General features: G+C 50.5%; 1 protein-coding gene across 5 annotated transcripts in view; it reads left to right on the top strand.

Annotated features, from left to right (window-relative positions):
- The window catches only part of ATL1 (atlastin GTPase 1), an 80,670-nt gene that overhangs the window by 34,470 nt on the left and 24,300 nt on the right, over window positions 1-21,900 (top strand). For 4 of the 5 annotated variants that reach the window (XM_048852131.2, XM_048852129.2, XM_048852130.2 and 1 more), the window contains 4 exons: window positions 16,747-16,994; window positions 18,226-18,360; window positions 19,839-19,943; window positions 21,730-21,780. In XM_048852131.2, coding sequence (XP_048708088.1) covers window positions 16,747-16,994; window positions 18,226-18,360; window positions 19,839-19,943; window positions 21,730-21,780 — 539 coding nt within the window. Of the gene's footprint in view, window positions 1-24; window positions 132-16,746; window positions 16,995-18,225; window positions 18,361-19,838; window positions 19,944-21,729; window positions 21,781-21,900 lie in introns of those variants that run through there. The other variant, XM_048852132.2, reaches the window with a different exon arrangement.

Genomic DNA, 21,900 nt, shown 5'->3' with positions numbered 1-21,900 from the left:
CGCCGCTCACCCCCCGCGCTCCCGCCCCGCGCCGCCGCCCGCTCAGACGCGGCGCCGCAGCCCGCCCGGAGCTCCCGAGGGCCGCGCAGCCGGAGCCATGGCCAGGAGCCGCGCGGGGAGGAACAGCTGGGGTAGGTGGCGGGCGCGGGGGGGCGGCCGGGGCCGGCGCTGCCCCGATCCCCGGCCCGGCCCGGCCCCGCCCCGCCCCGCCCCGCCAGCATTTGGACAGCAACCGGGGCCGGCGCGGCCGGGTGCCGGCTCCATCCCCCGCGGGGGTCGCCCTGGCCGGGGGAGCCGGGGCCGGCTGCGGGGCGCGGCGGGCAGGGCTCGGCTTTGTTCCCCGGCGCTCAGGCCGGGCTGCGGCAGCCGCAGCCTGGGGGGGCTGCGTGCGCAGTGTCGGCACAAGGGGGGGCTCTGCTGGGGGGGGATCCCCGACACTCCCGCCCCCGCCCGGTCCGGTACCGGGGTAGGTGGGTTGAGAGGGGCGGCCGGAGCCCTGGCCAGGGAGGAGGCCGGAGCTGTCCCCCCCAGCTCTGGCCCAGCTTCCTTCTGTGCTGGGGGGCAGGTCACCCCGGCTGCCTTCGCCGTGCTGGCCCCGCTCACCTCCCCCCGGGGGTCCGTTTGGCAGGTGTCCCTGCTGCACCGGCCTTCGCACAGGGGTGCATTTCTGACCCTTAGGCCTGATGTGCAGAAATGCTGAGCAGGCCCCCCGCCCCTCCAGCTGAAGTCAGTGGGAGCTGCGGGTGCCCGGCCCCTCCCGAAATCAGGCCCTTCGTCTTCCTGCCACGCTTTACCAGCCTCCGCCATGGTAAACTCCCTAACTCAGCTGCCTCCAAAGGAAACTGCAGATTGATGTATCCCTCAGGTGCGGGGCTGGTGCAAAGCGCTAGGGGCAAGGAGGCTGCTCTGGGGCTTTCCCTCTCTAGGGTCCAGCTCCTCCCGTCCTGTGCCGGGGGCTGGGATGGAGGAATCCCTGTGAAATTCCTTCCCAAGTGATCTGGGGAAGCCCCACCCTGCTGCAGATATAGGTTTCAGGGCCTACAGTTTGGGGGGAATCTCCTTGGGGGCAGAGGCTTTTCCTTTTACTCCCTCCCAGCCTCCATCCTTTCCCCATGGGGTGCCCAGGGGGTTGTAGGATGGTGCTGTGGAGGGGGCTGACTCTTCCTTCTGTGGGGTATGGAGATCTGTGTGCAGAGGGGACTCTCCGTATGGGGGGCGTGGAGGTTGGTGAGGGGCACCTTTCAGATCTAGGTCACCTATTTCAATCCGGTGGCCAGAGGCTGGAAGCCGTTCCCAACTGACCGGTGCTCAGTGGCCTCTGTGAAAAGACACCAGTGATCTCAGTACAGTTCCGGGTGGCCAGGTCACAGAGCCACCCCGCCTGGCCTTAGCTAGCCCCTCTGATGGCATTGCACTCTCAGCCGAGAGGCAAATAATTAGATGTGAATACTGAGCTCCCTGCTCCCTTGAAGTGGTCCCTGTAGCCCAGAGACAAGGTGAATGGATAGGCGCGCCCTAGCCAGGCTGTCAGTCCTGCACCTTTCAACAGGCACTAATGTCACACACCATTTTAATGCACTGTCATCCCTCTTTACAGAGGGGCACATGCTGAGGAATTGCATCTCCTCTCTTTTCCTGTTCTGGCCAGTTTTACAGAGGGGCTGGTTCTCTGGGCTCTCCTCTTCCCAGTCTGCCTCAACCAACAGGGCTTGTTCTCAGCATGGGACACCAGGTGTCAGGCCAATCTAGGTAGAATCTGTGAGCTTCATTTAGCCCTCCCGAGACTCACCCTTGGTCCAGCCTTCTCCGTGGCAGACGACTCCTCCTCTCTTTTTAGGTGGGGAAGAGGGTGTCACAGGATCATACTCAGGGAACCCTTTCCAGCTGCTTCTGGGTTGTGATAAGACCCAGCACTTTCCCTCAATCTCTCTGCTGCCTGGGAAAGTCATCTCATCCCCCCCGCCTTCTTCACACCCTGTAGGACAAGAATCCCCATCTCCCCTCATGTCCTGCTGCTAACTGTGCCACCATGAGAAAGCACAGTGATTGGAGAGATTCTTCCTGTGCAGATTTTTGCAGCTCTAGGGCACGTAGCATGGGGGAGTTTTCACCCCCCTGGGGAATGCAGCTTTCTCTGTGGTATCGGAAAATCTGGAGATTGATCATTAGGGTTGGATTGGCACTTTCCAATCTAGCTGCCTGGGAACAGGAACAGGGCTGGGACTGAACTGTGATCAGGGAGGGTTATCGTTTAGTCACTGCTGCTGACTGGGTCCAGGGGGGGAGGAATACCCTTTGTTGAGAGCAGCTTCCACCTCCCGCCACCCCACGTTGGCTAAGCTGAGAGCTGAGTGCATTGGTGGGGCGGAGTCAAGCCCCCCTGTGCTAGAGGAGGAATAGCCTGGCAGCTGCTGCTTTCCCCCTCAAGCAAGGGTTGGCGATTCAGGACCCTGCACAGGAGAGTAAAGGAGACTCCTCCTAACACCCCATTCCTTCCTTGTGTAGCTGGGCTCATGACCGAGCCCTGACTGTTCACCCTGAGAGCGATGTCAAGGATTTTCGCTGAGGAGTTCCCTTGCCATTGTTTAATGCTGCTGGAGAACAGAACTTTTCACCCACCTGAAAGCTACTCAGTGCTAGTGGCATCTGATCTTTGGGAACGTTCCTGTGCGGCAAAGCTGGGTGAGAAGTGCTGTATTGGTTAGAGACACAAATTATGCCTTCATTCGAAAAGCTGATGGTAAGATTTCCCGTTCCAATGAACTACAAGCTTGGGAATTATTTGCTGAAGAAGCTGGTGTAACCATTTGAATAACGTATACAAATGGAGGATTTGGGCATCTGGGGAGAAAAACGGGCAAAGTCCATCAGATCAATGCTTGGTTTAACTCCAGCTTCAGGGAAGGTATCGAGACCCTCACTCTACCAATGTTCCCTCTAATTTTTTACATCCAGGTGCGGAATGAATTTTGTTATGTGTGGCAGGCATGGGGCCGAGGGTTTCGGAGTGTGGGAGAGGGCTCAGGGCTGGGGCAGAGGGTTGGGGTGCAGGGGGTGAGGGCTCTGGCTGGGGGTGTGGGCTCTGGGGTGGGGCTAGGGATGAGGGGTTTGGGCGGCAGATCTGGGGCCAGAGGAGAGGCACCTCTCCCCAGCCGCAACAGCTCCGGGGTCAGGGCCTGGGGCCCAGGGAGAGGCACCTCTCCCTGCGTCACGTCTGTGCGGCCCTAGAGGGAACTTAGCACTCTACCATGGGGAAGAGCTTCTGATGAGTTTTGCAATAGCTGTAAATTGTATCGCACTAAATTATTCCTATTACTTGGTGTCCCATTGCGGTATTGCACAAAAAGATATGTTATTTCCATATGTTCTTTTCACTCCACTGCCATCAGCGAAAAGAACATTCAAAGGAATGGACAGAATTAAATAGAGTTAAATAATAGATCAGATTCTTAAGAAAAGCCTCAGTCCAGCAAATCCATTAAATATGTGCTAAACTGTGAGCACGTTCATAAGTTCCATTGAAGTAAATGTGACTTAGGCTCATGCTCGAGCATTTTGCAGAATCAAGGCCTCAGCTGGGGTCTTGGAAGTTGGAAAGTACCCAGGACCATTTATGAATCTAAGGGGATCTTTATTGTAGAAATGGGATCAGTCACCTTTTGCTGCATTCCGGCGACAGATCAAAATCACAGCCTAAGAGACCCACAGAGGCTGGTATATTCCTAGACTATGATTTCACGCACACTCAGCCTTGCATGCAGATATTGCAGGAATAACTTGAGTGTTAAATGCTGGTGCTTTTTTATTAGAAGAAGGTCCCCTGAAATAAAAATGTACATTTAAGCAATAAAAACTGTGACCTGTCCCCTGCCCCTGTGATGTTCTTTGACTGTGTGAGTGGCTGCAATATTGTGTAGTCACATCACTCTTTGTAATGGCTCCTCCAATGCCAGTTTCTTTAGCCCAGCTGCCAATGCAGGAGACTGGGGCTCTGCAGAAAGCTTCTGGCTGTGTTTAAAATGTGCTTACATGTATTAAAAAAAAAACATGATTTTTAAATAGCATAAGCTTTGTTCTAGTTAGCTCCTCTTTGTCATGACTGATAGTTCCCCAGCTAACTGCTTGGTATAAACTTTCCCTTCTTGTCTCTTGGTAAAAAGATCTGTTCATTTAAGAGATTAAAGAACAATTTTAGGAAAACAATTGTTCAGAACCCAAAACAATTACCTCTCATTTGCTATCAGAACTAGCTTCCTGTAACGTACATGTACCCCTGAATACACCTTTCAACATAATACTTTCATGAAGGGTGAAATTTACCGAGGGCCAACACAAAGTTTATGGGTCGCTTGAGCATATAGTGTTAAGTGGTGGATAGACCTCACAACTGCTGTCTGCTATAGGGTGAATTTCACCCTTAAGAAAGCGCTGTATATATAAATAGCAGACATTTTTTCTTTAAGTAACAGAATACAGTCCTTGGTTGTGCCTAACTAAGGACTGCTAGTCTGAGCCCTAATGGGTTCTTTAAAACTCAGCAAGCTTGATTTGAGGGTTACAGAGGTTACATATCCTTCTTTTGAAATCTTTTGTAGTTTTCACTTGCATATGTTCAGCAGTGCTGCCTGCCACTAGGGTAAAGTCATTAGAAATCTCTGCCTGTAGAGGCTTATAATGCACTCATTAAATAAATTTTAAAAAAACCAACACAGATCGGAACATATCATATAAAGGACTCAGTTCTGGAATAAGAAAGGCCCATATTGAAATAATTCAGTGTTTATAACTATGAAAGGGACAAGCAGGTTCAGGCTTCTTGGCCAAGCTTTTCAAAATGGATGTGGACTTGTGATTTTGAGAGCCCTCAACAGGGTCTGATTTTCAGAAAGCGCTGAGAACCCATCCTCTGAAAATTAGGCCCCTTCAGGGTGTCTCAAATGCTGATCCAAGCTTTCAAAAATCATCATTAAAAAGTCTTATGATCTTTTAAGCCAAAGTAATAAATAATGAGTTCTTTTTCTTCACCTTCTGGCTTCTGGGGAGCATTAGGTCACATGTTCAAGCATTTTCCCTGCAACAATGATGGATAGAAATCTACTTCCCCCCCAGCCCCCATGCACAAAGAAAGCTGAGATTCACAGGCAATCTTGATTCCAGCAGCAACAGCTTTAAGAAAAACACCAAATGTTGCAAGTGTGAAAGGGTGCTCGGTGGGCCAGGCAGCCTAGCAGCTAGTGCACCTGACCTCCAGCCCCTTGTCTCTCTGTCAGAGCAGTAGAGATGCCTGGTTCCCAACCTTAGGCCAGGACTGTTTTGGCTTCCACCCACATCTGGGCCTTTGCCATTAAAGGGGACATGGTAGGGGAACCCCCAGGTCCTCCGTTTCCACTAGGTCCCATCCAAGGCCCTTGGGAAGCAACATCAGCAGGGTCCTTCCTTCAGAGAGTCTAAGTGCACTATCTTGGGCTATTTCTTACCTATGTGCTGCTTCGGTTTGGGATGTGACCCCTATAGCCCAAACAGTCAATGCCTTAACAAAAGAGTCCAAGTGAGCAGGACCTTCTCCACCTGAAAGGGGAAGTGTGTGTGAAGAAGGCTCTGCCTTACCTGCTCTGTGGTCCACTCTCAGGCTCCACCTTCTGTCAGGCTCTCCAGGGAAGGTCTGTCTGTCCTGTAGCCTAGGCTTTTGAGCTCCTTTGAACCAGCTCCTCCAGCTGGAGCATGCTGGGCAGGGCTACCTGGGCCCGGTATTGCCTTTTAACCCCTTCGGGCCCAGTGTGGGGTTTGTATACCCCACCACAGCGAGAGTCAAGGAAAGCGGCAAGAGTTGACGACACCTCTGATGTCGGGCACTCAGAGTTAGCAGGCACTCTTGACAATCCTGGTTCTTGTGCTTTCTTGTTGTTACTGCGCAGCTCCAACGGTGGGTGTTGGGGCAGGAACGTTTGGCCAAGAATTTAACCAGAATTTGGTTAAATAAATAAATTTGGTTAAAAATAACCAAGGGCTAGATCAGAACCTCTGCTTCTAATGGAAGGGTCCAAGGTCTATTGGATTGGCCCAGTGGCGGGGGTGGGGAGCTGGAATTCGTGGCATCATCCCCTAACTCGTAGAAGCTCCTCCCTTTGCTCGCTGCATGATTTGGGGTGGGGGAGAGGGAGTGGCACATGGAAGCAGCTACATTCTACTGTGTCATCCTCTGCTGAGCCCACAGGTATCAGGGGCAGCATTAATAGTCCTGGGCCCCTCCACAGCTGTGGGGTGAGTCAGCCAGCGGTAGCATGGGAAGCAAAAGGGCAGGGGCGCTGGAGGTCCATTGATTCACCTTCAAAAGCCACTTGGATCTGGAGAGATTGGGGCAGTTGGTGAAAATTGTTCCAGCTCTAGCTGTGGCAATTATCTGAGGATCTGGCCTCTTGTGGCACAGGGCACTGCCCCGCGCTCCCCGCTCTGTGGGGCTGGCCAAGCCTCGAAAACGGCTGTGGGAATTCCAGGAGAGCTTCTTGCTCGCTTTGTGGGCTTCTCCCCTGTGAGGGAGGTGTTAGCCCCATGCTATTTCTTTTTGGAAATCCTTGCTACACATACTCCTTTTAAAAAAGACATGGCAGTTCTTAGCCTAGTATAGCATGCTTGAGAAATATATGCATTTCATAGAGGCTCTGGTATGACAGTAATAAAGTAGCTAATCACAAATTTCCCCAACAGAGAAATGACTCCAGAGAGTACATTAAGGTCTGTCAAGCCGGTAAAATATATTTTCAAACAAAACAACCAATACAAATACATATTTCCTTAAAATGTATTTCGTGCCATCTCATGCAATTTCATGGCACATTTACCAAGTGATCTGGTTTATTTTCAGCAGGTGGGAGGGTATTGTAACAACAAAAAGGTAAAAAGAAATCAATTAAAAACATGGAGGTTTGCTGAGAGAGGGAGAAGACCTAGTGCCTGATGGGAAATATACTCGCCAGGAGGCAACATTTTTAGAGCTATGATTGTTGGATGTGGATGTCAGTTGTGGGGTTAGACCTAAATTTATTTAAGCAGAGGGTCCAGGGCTTCCCACAGTGATCCGAGCTTCCTGGGCAGCTCTGGCCCGGCTCCAGCTTCCGGCCTGGCCAGGGGGCAGGGCCCCAGGGGAAAGAGTAGGAGCAGGGTGTGGGGCCACAGTTCCGGCACTCATGGGGGCCCCCAAATTGGCTGGGGCCCCTGGGCACAGGCCCCCGTTAATCCGCCACTGAGGCTGAGACATGGATTCCAATTAGTATCCCCAGCATTTGCACCTCAACAAGACACTACCCACTACCATGCATAGCCTGGGTGCCCCTCCTATATTAGCCCTCTGTTTCAGTGGGGTTCCTTTGATATCAGTGGGTGCCAATAAAGTCCTCTCTTTCTCCCTTGCAGTGGTAATCACTGGCATTGACTCTTATTTTGAAACAAGATACGGGAGTGGCCACAATCCTGTCAGAGCCAAGGCCAAGGCTCTTTTCTGAAATTGGTTTTAGAGATTGCTGAACAGTAGCGTAGCTGGTGCCCATTAACAAGGGACAGAACCCTTCCACTGCCTCCTAGGAGGGAGATCTGCTTTTCTGTGCCAAAGTCGCCCTTTCCGGCCACAAGATTTTAAAGACATCACCCTTGTCACCGTATACATCTCTAAAATGAGATGGGCAATGTGTACCTAGTCATGGTAGAAAGTATTCTACAACTTGCTACTGTGGTTTCAAATTCCGTTCGGGTTCTGTTGTTTCATGTACCGTGCGTTCCCAGTGTCTGAGCGACACAGGCTGCACAATGGCAGTTCATAGAGACAGAGGCTAGACTGTGTAGGCTCACAGATGTTAAATCATTGCACATCAGTTTTGGGCATCTAAGCAGTGTATGGTGAAACAGGCAAATATGGTGGACACGAATGGTTGAGCCAGGCTCTGGAGCGGGACTCGTGCACCAGCATGCTGAATGCCAAGTGACTATGTAACCACACGTTTTGGAACTCAGGTAGGACAAGCAATCCTGTTGTAAATCTTCTTTTTTCACTGATCCAAATTTTTTGCCATTCTTCCTTTAAATTTTTCTGTACTTGGCTTTTGGGGTTGTTTACTCAAGGGTATTTCTGTGTCAATCCTTCCATTTCTTGTAGAGCTTTTAGTTGCTTTGTCTGCTAGCTCGTTCCCTGTTATCCTGATATGTGCTGGGGATCCAGGCTAATGCTATTTGTATCCCCATCTGTACTAACTCTGTTATTAGAAATGTAATTTCACTGATTCAATCACTTTTACATACAGAGACACCCTTTTTTACTGCCATAAGTTCTGATACTGAGTCTGAAAAAATGACCACCATGGGTGGTGGTCCAGCCTAGATCTAGTTTAATTATTGCTACTTGCTCAGCTGTCGTGACCGCTACAAAATCAGATATTCTTTTAGGCAAATTTTGGTAGACAATATGCTGTCCCTGCTCTTCCTATTATTTTTTTTTTGGACCCGTTTGTATATATTTGACAAAAATGACTTCACTTTTCATCTGTATGCTGGTACACTTCATTTTTTATACCTGTTGTCTCCTTTTTATATGTAAGTTTGTAAAATAAATCCAAATCCACACTCAAACGTGCGGCTTCCCATCCATTACTAATTTCCCCATGACTTGAAGTTTTGACTTTGTTTAGCTTTTCCTGATCTTTCAACACATGCGTGTACATTTTAACTCGAACGGCATGCGGAGTTCTAGAATGGTGTGCTATAGGGCTCTGTGGGCTGGTGGGCTGGTGCGACAGCGCCCCCTTTGGTCAGTTGCACAGGGTTCGCTCGATCTGGCAGGGTGGCCCATCAGTTCCTCTTGCCTGAGTCTCGATGTTAGCCCCGTTCTGGGCTAAGAAGGGTGTTAGCATCAGCCTTGCTGGGGGTGTGGGTTCTCTCCTTATACTGGGGGGGCGGGGGTCAGCTGGTCCTGATACTCAGGGGAGCTAGAAACCCCTTTGGTTCTTAAGAGGGCTCCGAGGAGGAACCTAGGCCCACCCACTCCACTAGGTTCCAGCTCAGGGCCCTGAACTAGACAGGCAGAATCAGGTCTTGGTAACTCCTGCTGTGTCCTGAGCTCCTTCCTATCCCCCAGGGCTCTGTGGGCTTCTCCAGCCTGTAGATCTGGTCATCCCTGCTCTGGGGGCTGTCTCAGGGCGGTTTCCGTGCCTGTTTGCTCCTCTGGTAGCTGCCTTGTCCTTCTGCTTCTCAGCTCTTTCATTCTCCCAGCTGCTGTGAGGCTGCTCATCAGCGCTGGCCAGCAGTTCCTGCATTAACCCCCTGGTTGCCAGGCTAGCATGGGGTAAATACATCCCATGGCACGTGCCTATTGACTTCCCAACAATCCTGATATAGTTCTTTGGTACTTTCATCCTTCTAATTCCCATTAACTTTGGCCCAGAAATTTAGGTCCAGTAGTTTCATTCATAGTGTAACTGGCATTTCACTAGCAGCTGTGTGTAGCGTGCATATGGGTGTTTTAATAAATGCACCACACGCAACTCACAGTGCCTGGGCTTGTATTAAATCAGATTTTTTTCAGTTCTGATTTTAATGCTGACCCAAAAGCTTGGCAGCCATAGTCGATAACTGGGCTGATTGAGGCTCCGTATGCCAGCAGCCGTGCTTTCTTCTCTGCCCCCACCCCGCAGTGAGTCCCAGAAATACTTTTCAGTCGGCTGATCCTTCCTTTGCATTTATCTTTAACATACTCTAACTCTATATAAAATTTTTCCAAAGTAATTTGGTATCAAATATTACCCCACGGAATTTAAACCTTCTAACTTTATCTATTTGTTCTCCATACTGATACAGTTTACATCCTTTTGTAGCTTTCCCTTTCACAGGCGCCCGACTTTACAAAGTGCTGGGGGGGCACATGACCCCCCCCGGCTCTGCCCCAGGCCACACCCCCATTCCATCCCTTCCCTCAAGGCCCCACTCTGCCCCGCCTCTTCCCGCCCCCACTCCACCCCTAGACCGACCTCTTCCCACCCAGGTCTGCCCCCTCCCCCGAGCGCGTCGCATCCTCGCTCTTCCCCCCCTTCCCCCAGAGCCTCCTGAATGCCGCAAAACAGCTGATTGCGGTGGGCGGGAAACATGGGGAGGGAGGGGGAGGTGCCGATCCACGGGGCACGCCGGTGGGTGCTCAGCACCCACCATTTTTTCCCTGTGGGTGCTCCAGCACCCACGGAGTCATCGCCTATGTTCCCTTTTGTAAAGGTCAATTCTTTCAATTTTAGTAATGGAGAACTTGAAACCCCCGGCATTTTCCCAGTCTGAAGTAACTTGCAATGCTTTCTTGATTCTCTTTTCTGCCGCCTCAGTATTCCTGTTCCTAAGCCACAGAGCACAATCACCTGCTAACTGAGTGGCACTTCCCCAGCATTTATTTGTTTGGGAAGATCAATTATCATAATATTAAAGAAGGTCGGGCTGATAAGCCTTCCCTGAAGTGTGCCATTTTTAATACTATATATATTTGGCATAATGACAGGTTTCAGAGTAGCAGCCGAGTTAGTCTGTATCTGTAAAAAGAACAGGAGGACTTGTGGCACCTTAGAGACTAACCAATTTATTAGAGCAACCAAAGCTTGAGACCGTCAAAAAGAGAGCTTTACCAGCCAGTCCTTTCCAACTTTCACAACCACCTCACTGCATCCCCCTCCCTGAGGGAACTGAGCAACTCGGCTGTCCAGATCACCCACCCCTTTCTCTCCCTCCTCCCCGCACACTGTCCAGTAGCGTCTCAATTTAATCTTCATTTTCACCATTTTGCTTAAACTTCCAAGCAGGCTGCTAAAATGCAGGATTCTGGGCAAGCATCCTTCGAGGAACAGGACATGAGATTTCTGCTACCACTCAGCTCTGCCGTAGGCTCAAAACGAAGCTGCCTCTTCCAGGCCCTTGAGGACTCACATTACAGTAGCTGACTGGCTGGCTTGCTTTGTGTTCGTTCAGCATGAGCAGAGTGAGCAGAACCCCGGCCGCAGGAGCAGGGCTGAGTAAAACACGTGCAGTTAAAATGGGGGTAGGCCAAGTCTGAGTAAGAGCCCTTCATTGATGTCGTTTGTAAGGGCCAGACTCCCTGTCCTAGAGCCTGAAGTCCTCTCCAGAAGGATCTTAGAGAGATCACACCTAGGGGGAGGAGTTTAATTTTATTCCCCATGACCATTCAGTCCTGGGCCTGTCTGGTGAGGCCACTCTTAGTAACACAGTGGTGGTTTCTCAGTGTAGACAGTCTGGATAAAGACAGTTTCAAAGAGGACTCCCAACCGTCATTGCTACTGAACCGGGCAGGATTCAGACTAGTCCTCGTGTGTGAAAAACCTTGTGCGATGAGCAGCATGAGGCAGGAGTTTCATGTTTGAGTTCAGAGGAATAAAGGCAGACTGATGAAGTAGTTCACTGAAGTTCCCCCCCCACCCCCCACTCTCTTTGCTTATTTCCAACCATCTTTCCAGTCACATGATTCAACTGACAGGAGGCCAGAATAGGAGCCCTAGGTTCAATCCATGGGCCGACCTCCAGTTTTGCTAATTAGGTTCCAAAGGCAGAAGGCCCAGTCCTGCAAACTCTTACTTCTCTGAGGAAGGGCTTAGTCGTGCAGGCAAGGACTCATGTGAGTAGCGCTTGAAGAGCAGACGTGCGCACACTGGTTTTCTAAGAGCCTGGCTGCGGAACCTTTACTCACGGGATCCATCTCTACTGAGACCGTTCCTGTCAGTACAGGCTGCAGGGCGGGGCTCTTTCCCAAGAAACACACAATGCTGAATTGATTACGTTTGACTGCTTTCCAAAGACCCATTCCTGTAATATGATCTCTCATAGCTGCATGCACATGCCAAGCTTTTGCCACAGTGATACACAGTTTGTCTAGTTTTCTCGTCTGCAGACACTGCATTTGCAGCTGCGTGTCAGCATTTCGGAGGAATGTGGAGCGTGTTACATTTTAGTTTATTTTGATTTGTAGAAGTTCCTAACACAACTGAAAATGGATCTTATTTTTTTCCTTAGATTTACAATAATGGAGCAGCAATATAGCCCATTCTATGGGCTGAGTAGGTGAACCAGATATCTTTCTTGCAGGCTGCATCTCTTAGATGACATCGCAAATATGGCTCTGCTTAAGTCTCAGCTCCTTCATCTTCCCATATTATGTCCTCCTCTGGGAAATTAGGCCTGACTACCACCTGGCTTTGGAGGAACTTGTTTTAGTCACATCAATGGTAATTATAATATTAACAAGAATGGGGAAGTAAGTCCTGGCAGTTGACTAATGAACAGCTTGACAAGTGACGCAGTTGCAAGGGTGGCCAGCGAGAGGCTGACCCGTAGCACAGAGAGAAGAGTTTAGCTTGAACATCAGCAAAAACAAAAGTGCCGTTAGGGAAACTCAGCTCTTTTTCCTTTACTGCCAGAAATTAATTTCGTGGAGGTAGATCTATGAGATCTTGGAAACTGGTCTATGCCAAAAAGACCAGTTAGAAAAGTGTGATTTCTAGCAACACAAAACCAGCCTACAAAATAACATTTGACTCACCAATCCGGTAAATAATCAGTATCCTCCAGCGAACAGGTGAAAGGAGTTCTCTAGGGTTCATAATAAACAAGGAAGTACTTACAGTTTTATCTTTCAGGTGATAGGAACAGAGTGTTACTGCTGAAATTTGCACACAGAAGCGCTTGATATAATCTCCATTCTGTACTCAGATCTACAGAACAATGGAAAACCAACCCAGGCAGCTCTTGGCACCTGAGCAGAGACTCTGTACTTTGTCCCTGATGTCCAGAAGATCTGCAAAGGAAAGCTCTGCACACTTCCCCAGGTGTTTTCTGAAATACCAACCATGCTGTCTGGCCTGGCACTTCTGAAATATCCACATGGGCTGGAGGATCACTCTGACTTCTGGTGCTAGGGAGAAGGAGAAGGCGGCAAGTGGCCGCCTGATCTTCCCCGTTCACAGCTCCTGGATCAAGGGACCCTATTGGAAATGCCTGTTTCAAATGCTTCATCTGGACTCTGCTGGTTTCTACTGGAAACCAAGACCCAACAGCCCAGTTATACACTGTTTCTTTATTCCAGGACCTAGCTGCCATATGAAACCCATAGCAACAAGTTGCAGTTTTCAATGGGACATTCCACCCTCTTTCTAGCAGTTGGACTCAAGGGAGGAGGAGATACTTTGGGCCCAATCCCTATTCGAGGAGTAGGATTGGACAGGGGGGAAATTTGTCACCCAGTACCCCCAGGACTGGCAGGGGAGGCAGCTCATTCCTTGTCAGCTTGGGGTCCCACAATTTGTAACTCTGGGCCAGTTACTGACAAGGTCAGTCAGTTGTCTGAGCTACAGCTTCACTTGCAAGACACCACCTCCATCGCTGGGCTTAGCACTTCCCCCTCTGGTGTGACAGGGCCTGAAGTAAATTAGCCCCACTCCGGAGGGTGTTTGTCTCCCCCTCTGGGTTTATTTATCAGTGTTTTCAAGGTAGGCCTGGGGCTGGCCCAAGAAGCACGCCTCCGCCAAACAAAATTCACAAACACAAAACAAAGAGGGTACCTTTTCCTGCTCGCTGATTGGGGAGTGTTGTCTTGTTATTGGTCCTGGGGTGTCAGTCGTTCCCCATAACAGGCACTCAGTTTTGGTTGTTTCCCCTGTAGGGAGGAGAACAACCTCTCACCCTGGAGAAGCCTATCTCCCTGCTAACACTAGCCTTGCAGCAGCTCGTCTCTCCCTCCTCTGTCTCACCAGAGAAGGAGTTTTAAAGGTCTCAGGCAGCCTTTGGACTCATTGACTTTAAGGCCAGAAGGGACCATCATGATCATCTAGTATGACTTCCTGCATATTGCAGGCACAGAACCTCACCCATTCCTGAAATAGACCCCTAACCTCTCGCTGAGTTACTGAAGTCCTCAAATCATGGTTTAGATCATCCCTGACAGGTGTTTCTCTAGCCTGCTCTTAAAAACCTCTAATGACGGGATTCCACAACCTTCCTAGGCAATTTATTCCAGTGCTTAACTACCCTAACAGTTAGGAAGCTTTTCCTAATGTTTTACCTGAATCTCCCTTGCTACAAGTTAAGCCCATTACTCCTTGTCCTGTCCTCAGTGGTTAAGGAGAACAATTTTTTCACCCTCGTCTTTATAACAGCCTTTTTCGTACTTGATGACTATTATCCTGTCCCTCCTCAGTCTTCTCTTCTCTAGACTAAACAAACCCAATTTTTTCAATCTTCCCTCATAGGTACATGTTTTCTAGATCTTTAATCATTTTTGTTACTCTTCTCTGGACTTTCTCCAATTTGTCCAAATCTTTCCCAAAGCATTGTACCCAGAACTGAACACAATACTCCAGCTGAGCCCGTATCAGCGCGGAGTAGAGCAGAAGAATTACTTCTTGTGTCTTGCTAACAACACTCCAGCTAATACATCCCAGAATGATGTTTGCTTTTTTTGCAACAGTATTCCATGTTGACTCATATTTAGTTTGTGATCCACTATAACCCCCAGATCCTGTTCTGCAGTACTCCTTTCAGTGCAGTCATTTCCCATTTATTTATTTTTTATTTATATCTAGGGCACAAAAGAAGTGGGGGGTGGAGATGGAAACAAGACAGCCTTTTAGGCTTTCTCTCTAAAGAAGCCCAAGAAGATTTTTTTTCGGCCTTTTCCCGACCATCTTTAAGTGTGTGTAGACTGTAACTCCTACCTTTTGAAATCAATGGGAGCTGAGCACTTTTGAAAATCAGGCCACTTTTATAGGCGCCTAAGTGGGGACTAGGAGCCTAACTTTAGGCCGCCATGTTTAAAATTCTTGACGCAAGGGCATTAGAACAGCCCATACAACCTTAACCACGAACTTCTCAGAGAGGTATGGAAGGACGTTTGGCTCACAGGGTCCTTCCCTGCTATCCAGGAGAATTTACATGACCGGAGGGCTGTGGCAATCACCCCAGATTTCTTTCTGTGGAGAGCACCCTGTGGATGGTGAAAGAGGAGTGGCCGATAAGCTTCCATCTCACCATGGCCGTGTTCTCTGCAGATGGCTCTCCTGATAATGCTTCCTTCCCCTGAACTGCTGGGCATGTGCAAAGCATCTCAAGCAGACCGTTAAAAGCTTGTATTATCTTAATGCCATTGTCTTGGGGATGGTGTATTTGGCGTGCTGCCATTTATCGAGCCTGCCCAGAAACGGTGAGTGCCCGTGTTTCTTGTTGAGCGCCTCGGCTGCAGCACGACTGGCCTCATCAATTCTCCATCTCTCCAGTGGGTTGTTAATCCCAGAAGAATGGTGCAATGTTGCAAGGCTGGGTGGTGCTCAGAGCTTGGCAGTACAGATGAAATTCACCTCTGTACACAAGGCCCATGCACTACGTAAGTCCTGCTGTTTCAGAGGCTGAAGTGGGACTGTCCAGGATCTGAGAAGGGGGGAGACCAAAAACCACACTAACAAAAAACGTGTCCCCTTTAAGAAGGCCTCCAAACCGACCCCAGCTGGCAGAGTTCCTATATCTAGGCTTTCTCCCTTTCCCATAGGCATCAGGTCGGGAAAGGAGCCATCTAATCCAGATCATAATAAGGCCTTTACCGCAGAGCCTTGAACCAGAGCAGCCAAATTTATAGTCAGAAATGAGGTATTTAGGACCCAGGTCAGGCGAGTGGCTGCTGGTTCCCTCTCCCATTCTCAGCTTCCTTTTCCTGGTATAGAGCAGGGCAGGGTGCTCCTTGATTGCGCCCAGACTGTCCCTTAAAGGTGTAATCCACCCCCAGCACAGGGACTGAAGTGATGCATGTGCTTTGTTAAGGGCATTCTGCCCAGGGCTGAATTTCATTGCAGAAGAGTAGCACTGGCTGGCTTTTATTAGAATTTACGTCACGTCTGAGCAGCTGTGTTCCTAACTGTACTGGAGGAGATTTCAGGAGTGGTATTCGGTGTTTGGCAAGCCTGGCAAAAGTGTATTGGCCCATCCTGGCATCTTTTATAGCTAGGGCCCTACCAAATTAATGGCCATGAAAAATGCATCAAGGGCTGTGAAATCTGGTCTCCCCCCATGAAATCTTGTCTTTTGTGTGCTTTTAGCTTATACTCTACAGATTTCACGGCGGAGACCAGTGTTCCTCAAATTGGGGGTCCCGCCCAAAAGGGAGTTGCGGGGGGGGTCACAAGGTTATTTTAGGGGGGTTGTGGTATTGCCACCCTTATTTCTGTGCTGCCTTCAGATCTGGGTGGCCAGAGAGCGGCGGCTGATTACCAGGCACCCAGCTCTGAAGGCAGTGCCCCGCCAGCAGCATTGTAGGAGTATGGTTGGCAATACCATACCATGCCACCCTTACTTCTATGCTGCTGCTGGCTGCGGCTCTGCCTTCAGAGCTGGGGTCCCGGCCAGCAGCTGCCGCTCTCCAGCTGCCCAGCTCTGAAGGCAGTGTCACCTCCACCAGCAGCGCAGAAGTAAGGGTAGCAGTTCTGCAACCTCCCCTACAACAATGCGACCCCCCCCCCATTCCTTTTTGGACCCCTTCAGTTACAACACTGTGAAATTTTAGATTTAAATAGCTGAAATCGTGAAATTTATGATTTTTTAAAATTCTATGACTGTGAAATTGACCAAAATGGACTGTGAATTTGGTAGGGCCCTATCTCTAGCCAATGAAACACAGTTTAATTTCTGAACATGTTGGTACCAGCTCTTGGGTTTTTATTTATTTATTTTTACAAGGTGGCTTTTCAGAAAAGAATTACGAGTGGAGCTCTGAAGAGGAGGAGGCTGTGAAGAAGGCAGGGCCAGTCCAGGTGCTCATTGTTAAAGATGACCATTCCTTTGAGCTGGACGAGGCCGCGCTGAACCGCATTCTGCTCTCTGAGGCCGTGAGAGATAAAGAGGTAGTTGCCGTGTCTGTTGCTGGAGCTTTCAGGAAAGGAAAATCATTCCTGATGGACTTCATGCTGAGATACATGTACAACAAGGTATGAGTACAGCCATGATGTAACTAATGCCTCCTTGTGCCGTCCTGGAGTCTTGGTGTGTCTTGCTGTGCAGGGTTTCTCATTGCTCTGGTATGATTCCTCCCTCCCAAACTGCAAACTGGAGAGGGGTCTGAGCCTGCATTCACTTTGGGGGCACTTGAGCCCCCCTCTGTAATGGGTCCCCACTGGGATTTGAATTCCCCGTGACAGCAGGGGAGTTTGGATTCAGGTCTGTATCCAAATCTGAGCTCCGTGATAGTCTGGGCTCCCAGCCTATGAGGCATTTTTCTGGAAGACTGGTACCCCTCCCTAACTAGTGGGCTGGTGCCATCCCAGTGCATGCTCCCTGCTGGGCGGTGCCGGTTACTTTGGTGCAGCCAGCAGGGCCTCAAGATGCACTATGTGCTGGAGCAGAGAACACTGTGGCAGCTGCCCACTGGAGCTGCCAAGGGACCTCAGGGCTGCCCATCCCTGTGCCAGCTTCCACTTTCTCCATACTCTTGCCCTGGTAGGGCGAGTCTTTAGGGATATGAGCAGGGGGACACAGCCTGTTGGAAGGGGGAGTAGAGGAAGGAGGACCTCCTGGAAGATGGGTCTGGGGTAGGGGAAGAGCACAGCCATCACTCTAAGCCCAAGGAGGAATGGTGTAAGTTAGAGCACACCTCAGCTGTTCTAAATTCCTTTGGGGTCAGCTGGTGCTTGAGCAGGGACCCATAGCTGGCTCCCTGCAGCTCCCCTGTGCCTGACATCGAAGGGGGCGCTGTGGAGAATCTGGCCCTTAGTTGTCATAAGTCCTGTTGTATACTTGCTATGGTGTAAGTGTACCACTGCCCTCTACTGGACAGAATCAGTACTGCTTAGGGGCATGCAGTCAGTACCATACTGTTGTTGGAGAATCTCGGGTGTCAGGGGCCTGTGATTTCGGAACAGGTGGATCCGAATTCTGTCCAGTCTGGGTTCCGACTGGGCATGGTGTGGATCGGCGGCAAGCATGCAATCCTTGATGGCCACCGCTTTGTCACAGTGATTGGGGAGGGGCTCCTGGATTTGGGCCCATCCTTCAGATGCCTCTTCATGTCCAGCGGATCAAAAGAACTGAATGGGGAGGCCGTGAAGTCTTTGCTTCCTGGTAGGAAACATCCGGCGTGAGTAACCATGGAATGGAGGCAGCATAGGTGAGAGAAGAACCCGGGGCGTGGGCTGTGGTGATCCCTTCTCTCCCCACTCCCAGGAAACCATTGACTGGCTCGGCGATTACAACGAACCGCTGATGGGCTTCTCGTGGCGAGGAGGGTCTGAGCGGGAGACAACTGGCATTCAGATATGGAGTGAACTCTTTCTTGTGGACAAACCAGACGGTAAACAGGTATGTGGGGTGCCCGGTGCCAGCACATCCCTTTGTTCAGGGACTGCCTTTGGGTTCCCATGCCCCGAGCTCTAACATAGCTGCTCTGCTTTTTCCTAGATAAGCATCCCTTTAGATGGTCTTTGGTGCCATTTGCCTTAGATCTCAGCAATTGCTAATGCACCCATCACTACAGTATCTAAATCTCTATCCAAAAGAGCAAGAACGGTCTCTGTTCCGCGTTCTATCTCTACTGCTTTCAGGAGTCCCATGGCTGATCAAAAAAGCAAACAGAATGTTGGGAATCATTAAGAAAGAGATCAATAATAAGACAGAAAATATTCTCTTGCCTCTATATAAATCCACACCTTGAATACTGTGTGCAGATGTGGCCGCCCCATCTCAAAAAAAAATATTGGCATTGGAAAAGGTTCAGAAAAGGGCAACAAAAATGATTAGGGGTATGTAATGGCTGCTGTATGAAGAGAGAATAATAAGACGGGGACTTTTCAGCTTGGAAAAGAGACGACAAAGCGGGGATATGATAGAGGTCTATAACGTCATGACTGATGTGGAGAAAGTAAATAAGGAAGTGTTATTTACTCCTTCTCATAACCCAAGAACTATGAGTCACTCAATGAAATGAATAGGCAGCAGGTTTAAAACAAACAAAAGGAAGTATTTCTTCACACAACACACAGTCAACCTGTGGAACTCTTTGCCAGAGGATGTTGTGAAGGCCAAGACTATAACAGGGTTTAAAAAAGAGCTAGATGAGTTCATGAAGGATAGGTCCATCAATGGCTATTAGCCAGGATGGGCAGGGGTGGTGTCACTAGACTCTGTTTGCCAGATGCTGGGAATGGGTGACAGGGGATGGATCACTTGATGATTACCTGTCCTGTTCATTCCCTCTGGGGCACCTGGCATTGGCCATTGTTGGTCTGACCCAGTATGGCAGTTCTTATGATTCTTGGGTCCAGGCCCCTTGCAGAATACTGCTGCTCTCCTGTAGGACTGGCTGGAGAATGGCACATCTTCACTCACTAGGGGCCCAATCCAACACGCAGAGAAGTCAGTGGGACGCGTCTGTGGGCGTTGGGTTGGGCCCTATACTGGGTGTGGGCATGCTGCCATATTTGGCTCCTGAGATATGAAACGAATGGAATTCATAAGACAACACATCCATGGCTACAGGAAATGGTTTTAAAAAGTTCCTCCCAAAATGAAGGCCCACCCATCTTTGGGCTGGAATTAATGAAGCTTAGTTAGCTGTGTTCTCTTTATAACCTGAAGATCGAAGTCTCTGGGGATTGTGTTTCCCTCTCCATTCCAGGGCACTTCATTTCTTCCAAGCCCGAGGCGCGTGTCGTGAGACAGCCAACAAGATGGCATAGTCATGGTTTGGTTTTCTCCACTGCAGTTTGGCACTGGAGAGCGATTTGATTGAAAAGCTCCGTTGCGTGCAGAGCACTAATTCCGACCTCTCTGCTCTGCAGGTCGTGGTGCTGCTGATGGACACACAGGGGACGTTTGACAGCCAGTCGACGCTGCGCGATTCAGCCACCGTGTTTGCCCTTAGCACGATGATCAGCTCAATCCAGGTAATACAGAGGTGAACCTGTGCATCATTCGCTGAAGGACGGTGGGTGGGGATTTTTAAAACTGCCGGCATTGGCTTAACCCTACTGCTAGTCACTGACTTCTCGGGGAGCAGAGTTAGCCAATGCTGAGAGCCACTGACAGCCCCGCTGATGGGGCAGTTGAGGGCACATGAGTGGAGGAGGATGTGAGGAAAATCTAGATCGTGTCTCTCTGCTGGAACTATTCTGTACTGCAGCTACAGGAACCCTCTAGGTACTGAGAACAACCGTCTCCTGTATTGGATAGCCAGGGGAGTGCACAAGGGGGGACAAGGGACAAGCAGGGGCATGGGCCCCCCAATAATCATTGGGGGCACAGAACTCCTCCGGACCCGGGGCTGTGGTGGGAACTGACAGCTCCTCCCACCCCAGGATTACAGCGGTAGGAATGATGCGGGGGAGAGCGAGCTCCTCCAGCACTAGGCCTTGGCGGGGGCGCAGAATGTGCCCCTCCAAAAGGGGGTCAAATTTAAATTCCTGCGAACGTCCCTGTGTATAGCCCTGCTCATCCTGGGTGCACCTTGACAGAGGGCCACACCCACACCCAGTGCACCTTGCAAACTATGGGCCAGAATTCAAGTAGCCTCCTTGCCATTTTGACCCTGAAGACAGGGCTGCTGCTGGCACCAGGAAGGAGCGCGTTTCCCCATGGATGGGCTGATTGAGACGTGCTCCAGTCCCTGCTGGACCTGGCTGAAGTCTGCCAGGTGCCTGGGGCCCTCATCTCCGACTGGGAGGTAGAGGAACTCATTGCACCGCAGGGCCAGGCCCGTTGGCAGGAACAACAGCAGATGGCCACGTAATCTCCCCCATTAACGTGGAGGGGCTGAGGAGGAATGGTTTGGGGAAGTGGCCATAGGTCGGTACCCAGGAGACACGTATCATATTGGGACACGTCTCTGCCTAGGCTGCCAGAGTCTCCCTGTTCTAGCACCCAGCCAGCCTGCCCGGGGGTCCTGCAGGAGACCAGTCAGAGGCGGGAGGACAGTGCTAGCCCAAATGGCGCCAAGCTCAACCCCCCAAGTCAGGGGTGCCAGAACAGGGCGGGAGGGCAGAGGGCCATGGCCCCATCATTTTTTATCAGCCGTAATTGCGAGCGGGGGCGGGGGGGAGGGAGAGAAGAGGAGCTGGGGGGGCGGAGTTTTGGGGAGATGGTGCAGGGGCAGGGCCTTGGGAGGAATAGGTGGCTTGAGGGTGGGGGGCTTGGGGAGAAGGGGTGGGGGCTCGGGGGCAGGACCTAGGTGGAAGAGTGGCATAGGGGGGCTGGGCCATGGTTCAGGCACCAGTGGCCCCCCCCACACTTTTAGGTAGCTTTGGCCACTCCTGCCCCAAGTAATAGGAAAAAAGACCGGCCAAAGTGCCTGGCCCCCACCTCCTGGGGCCCCAGCTTATGGCAGTCTACTGGTGCATTGTCCAGAGCAGAGCTATCCCACAGGTGTGGATGTGTGTGGGTGTGGCCCTCTGTCAAACAGTAGGCCAGCAGCTGTTCTCCTGTGTGTTGGCTCTAGGAGCACCTGCTGGACGGGTCCCTTGCTGGGACAGGGACAGTGTTGTGCTATGTCTGTACAGAGCCTTGCACAACGGGGCCCCACCCTGACGGGCCTCGGCTCTCGGCACTCCAGTAATACAAATAAATAATGTAATATTGGTTTTGAGTCAGAATGTCGCTTATTGAGAGGCCATTGTGAATGCTGTACAGGAAGGGCAGGACATTTTAAGTCCTCTAAACATTTCCTTTTAAATACAGGTGTACAACTTATCACAGAATGTTCAAGAAGATGATCTCCAGCACTTACAGGTAACCTCCTGGCGCCCTTCGCGGGGCAGGGGGGTGAAAGAGGGGCATTAATCTATCATGCTTTCATTGGTGGTGCTTGTCCTAAAACTCCTCATTTTGGCCTGCTTGCCTTCTGCACTG

This window comes from Caretta caretta, chromosome 6 (genome assembly GCF_965140235.1).
Source record: "Caretta caretta isolate rCarCar2 chromosome 6, rCarCar1.hap1, whole genome shotgun sequence".
Taxonomy (NCBI): Eukaryota; Metazoa; Chordata; order Testudines; family Cheloniidae; genus Caretta; species Caretta caretta.
Note: the sequence above shows the minus strand (reverse complement) of the source record. Positions and strands in the feature narration are given on the sequence as shown.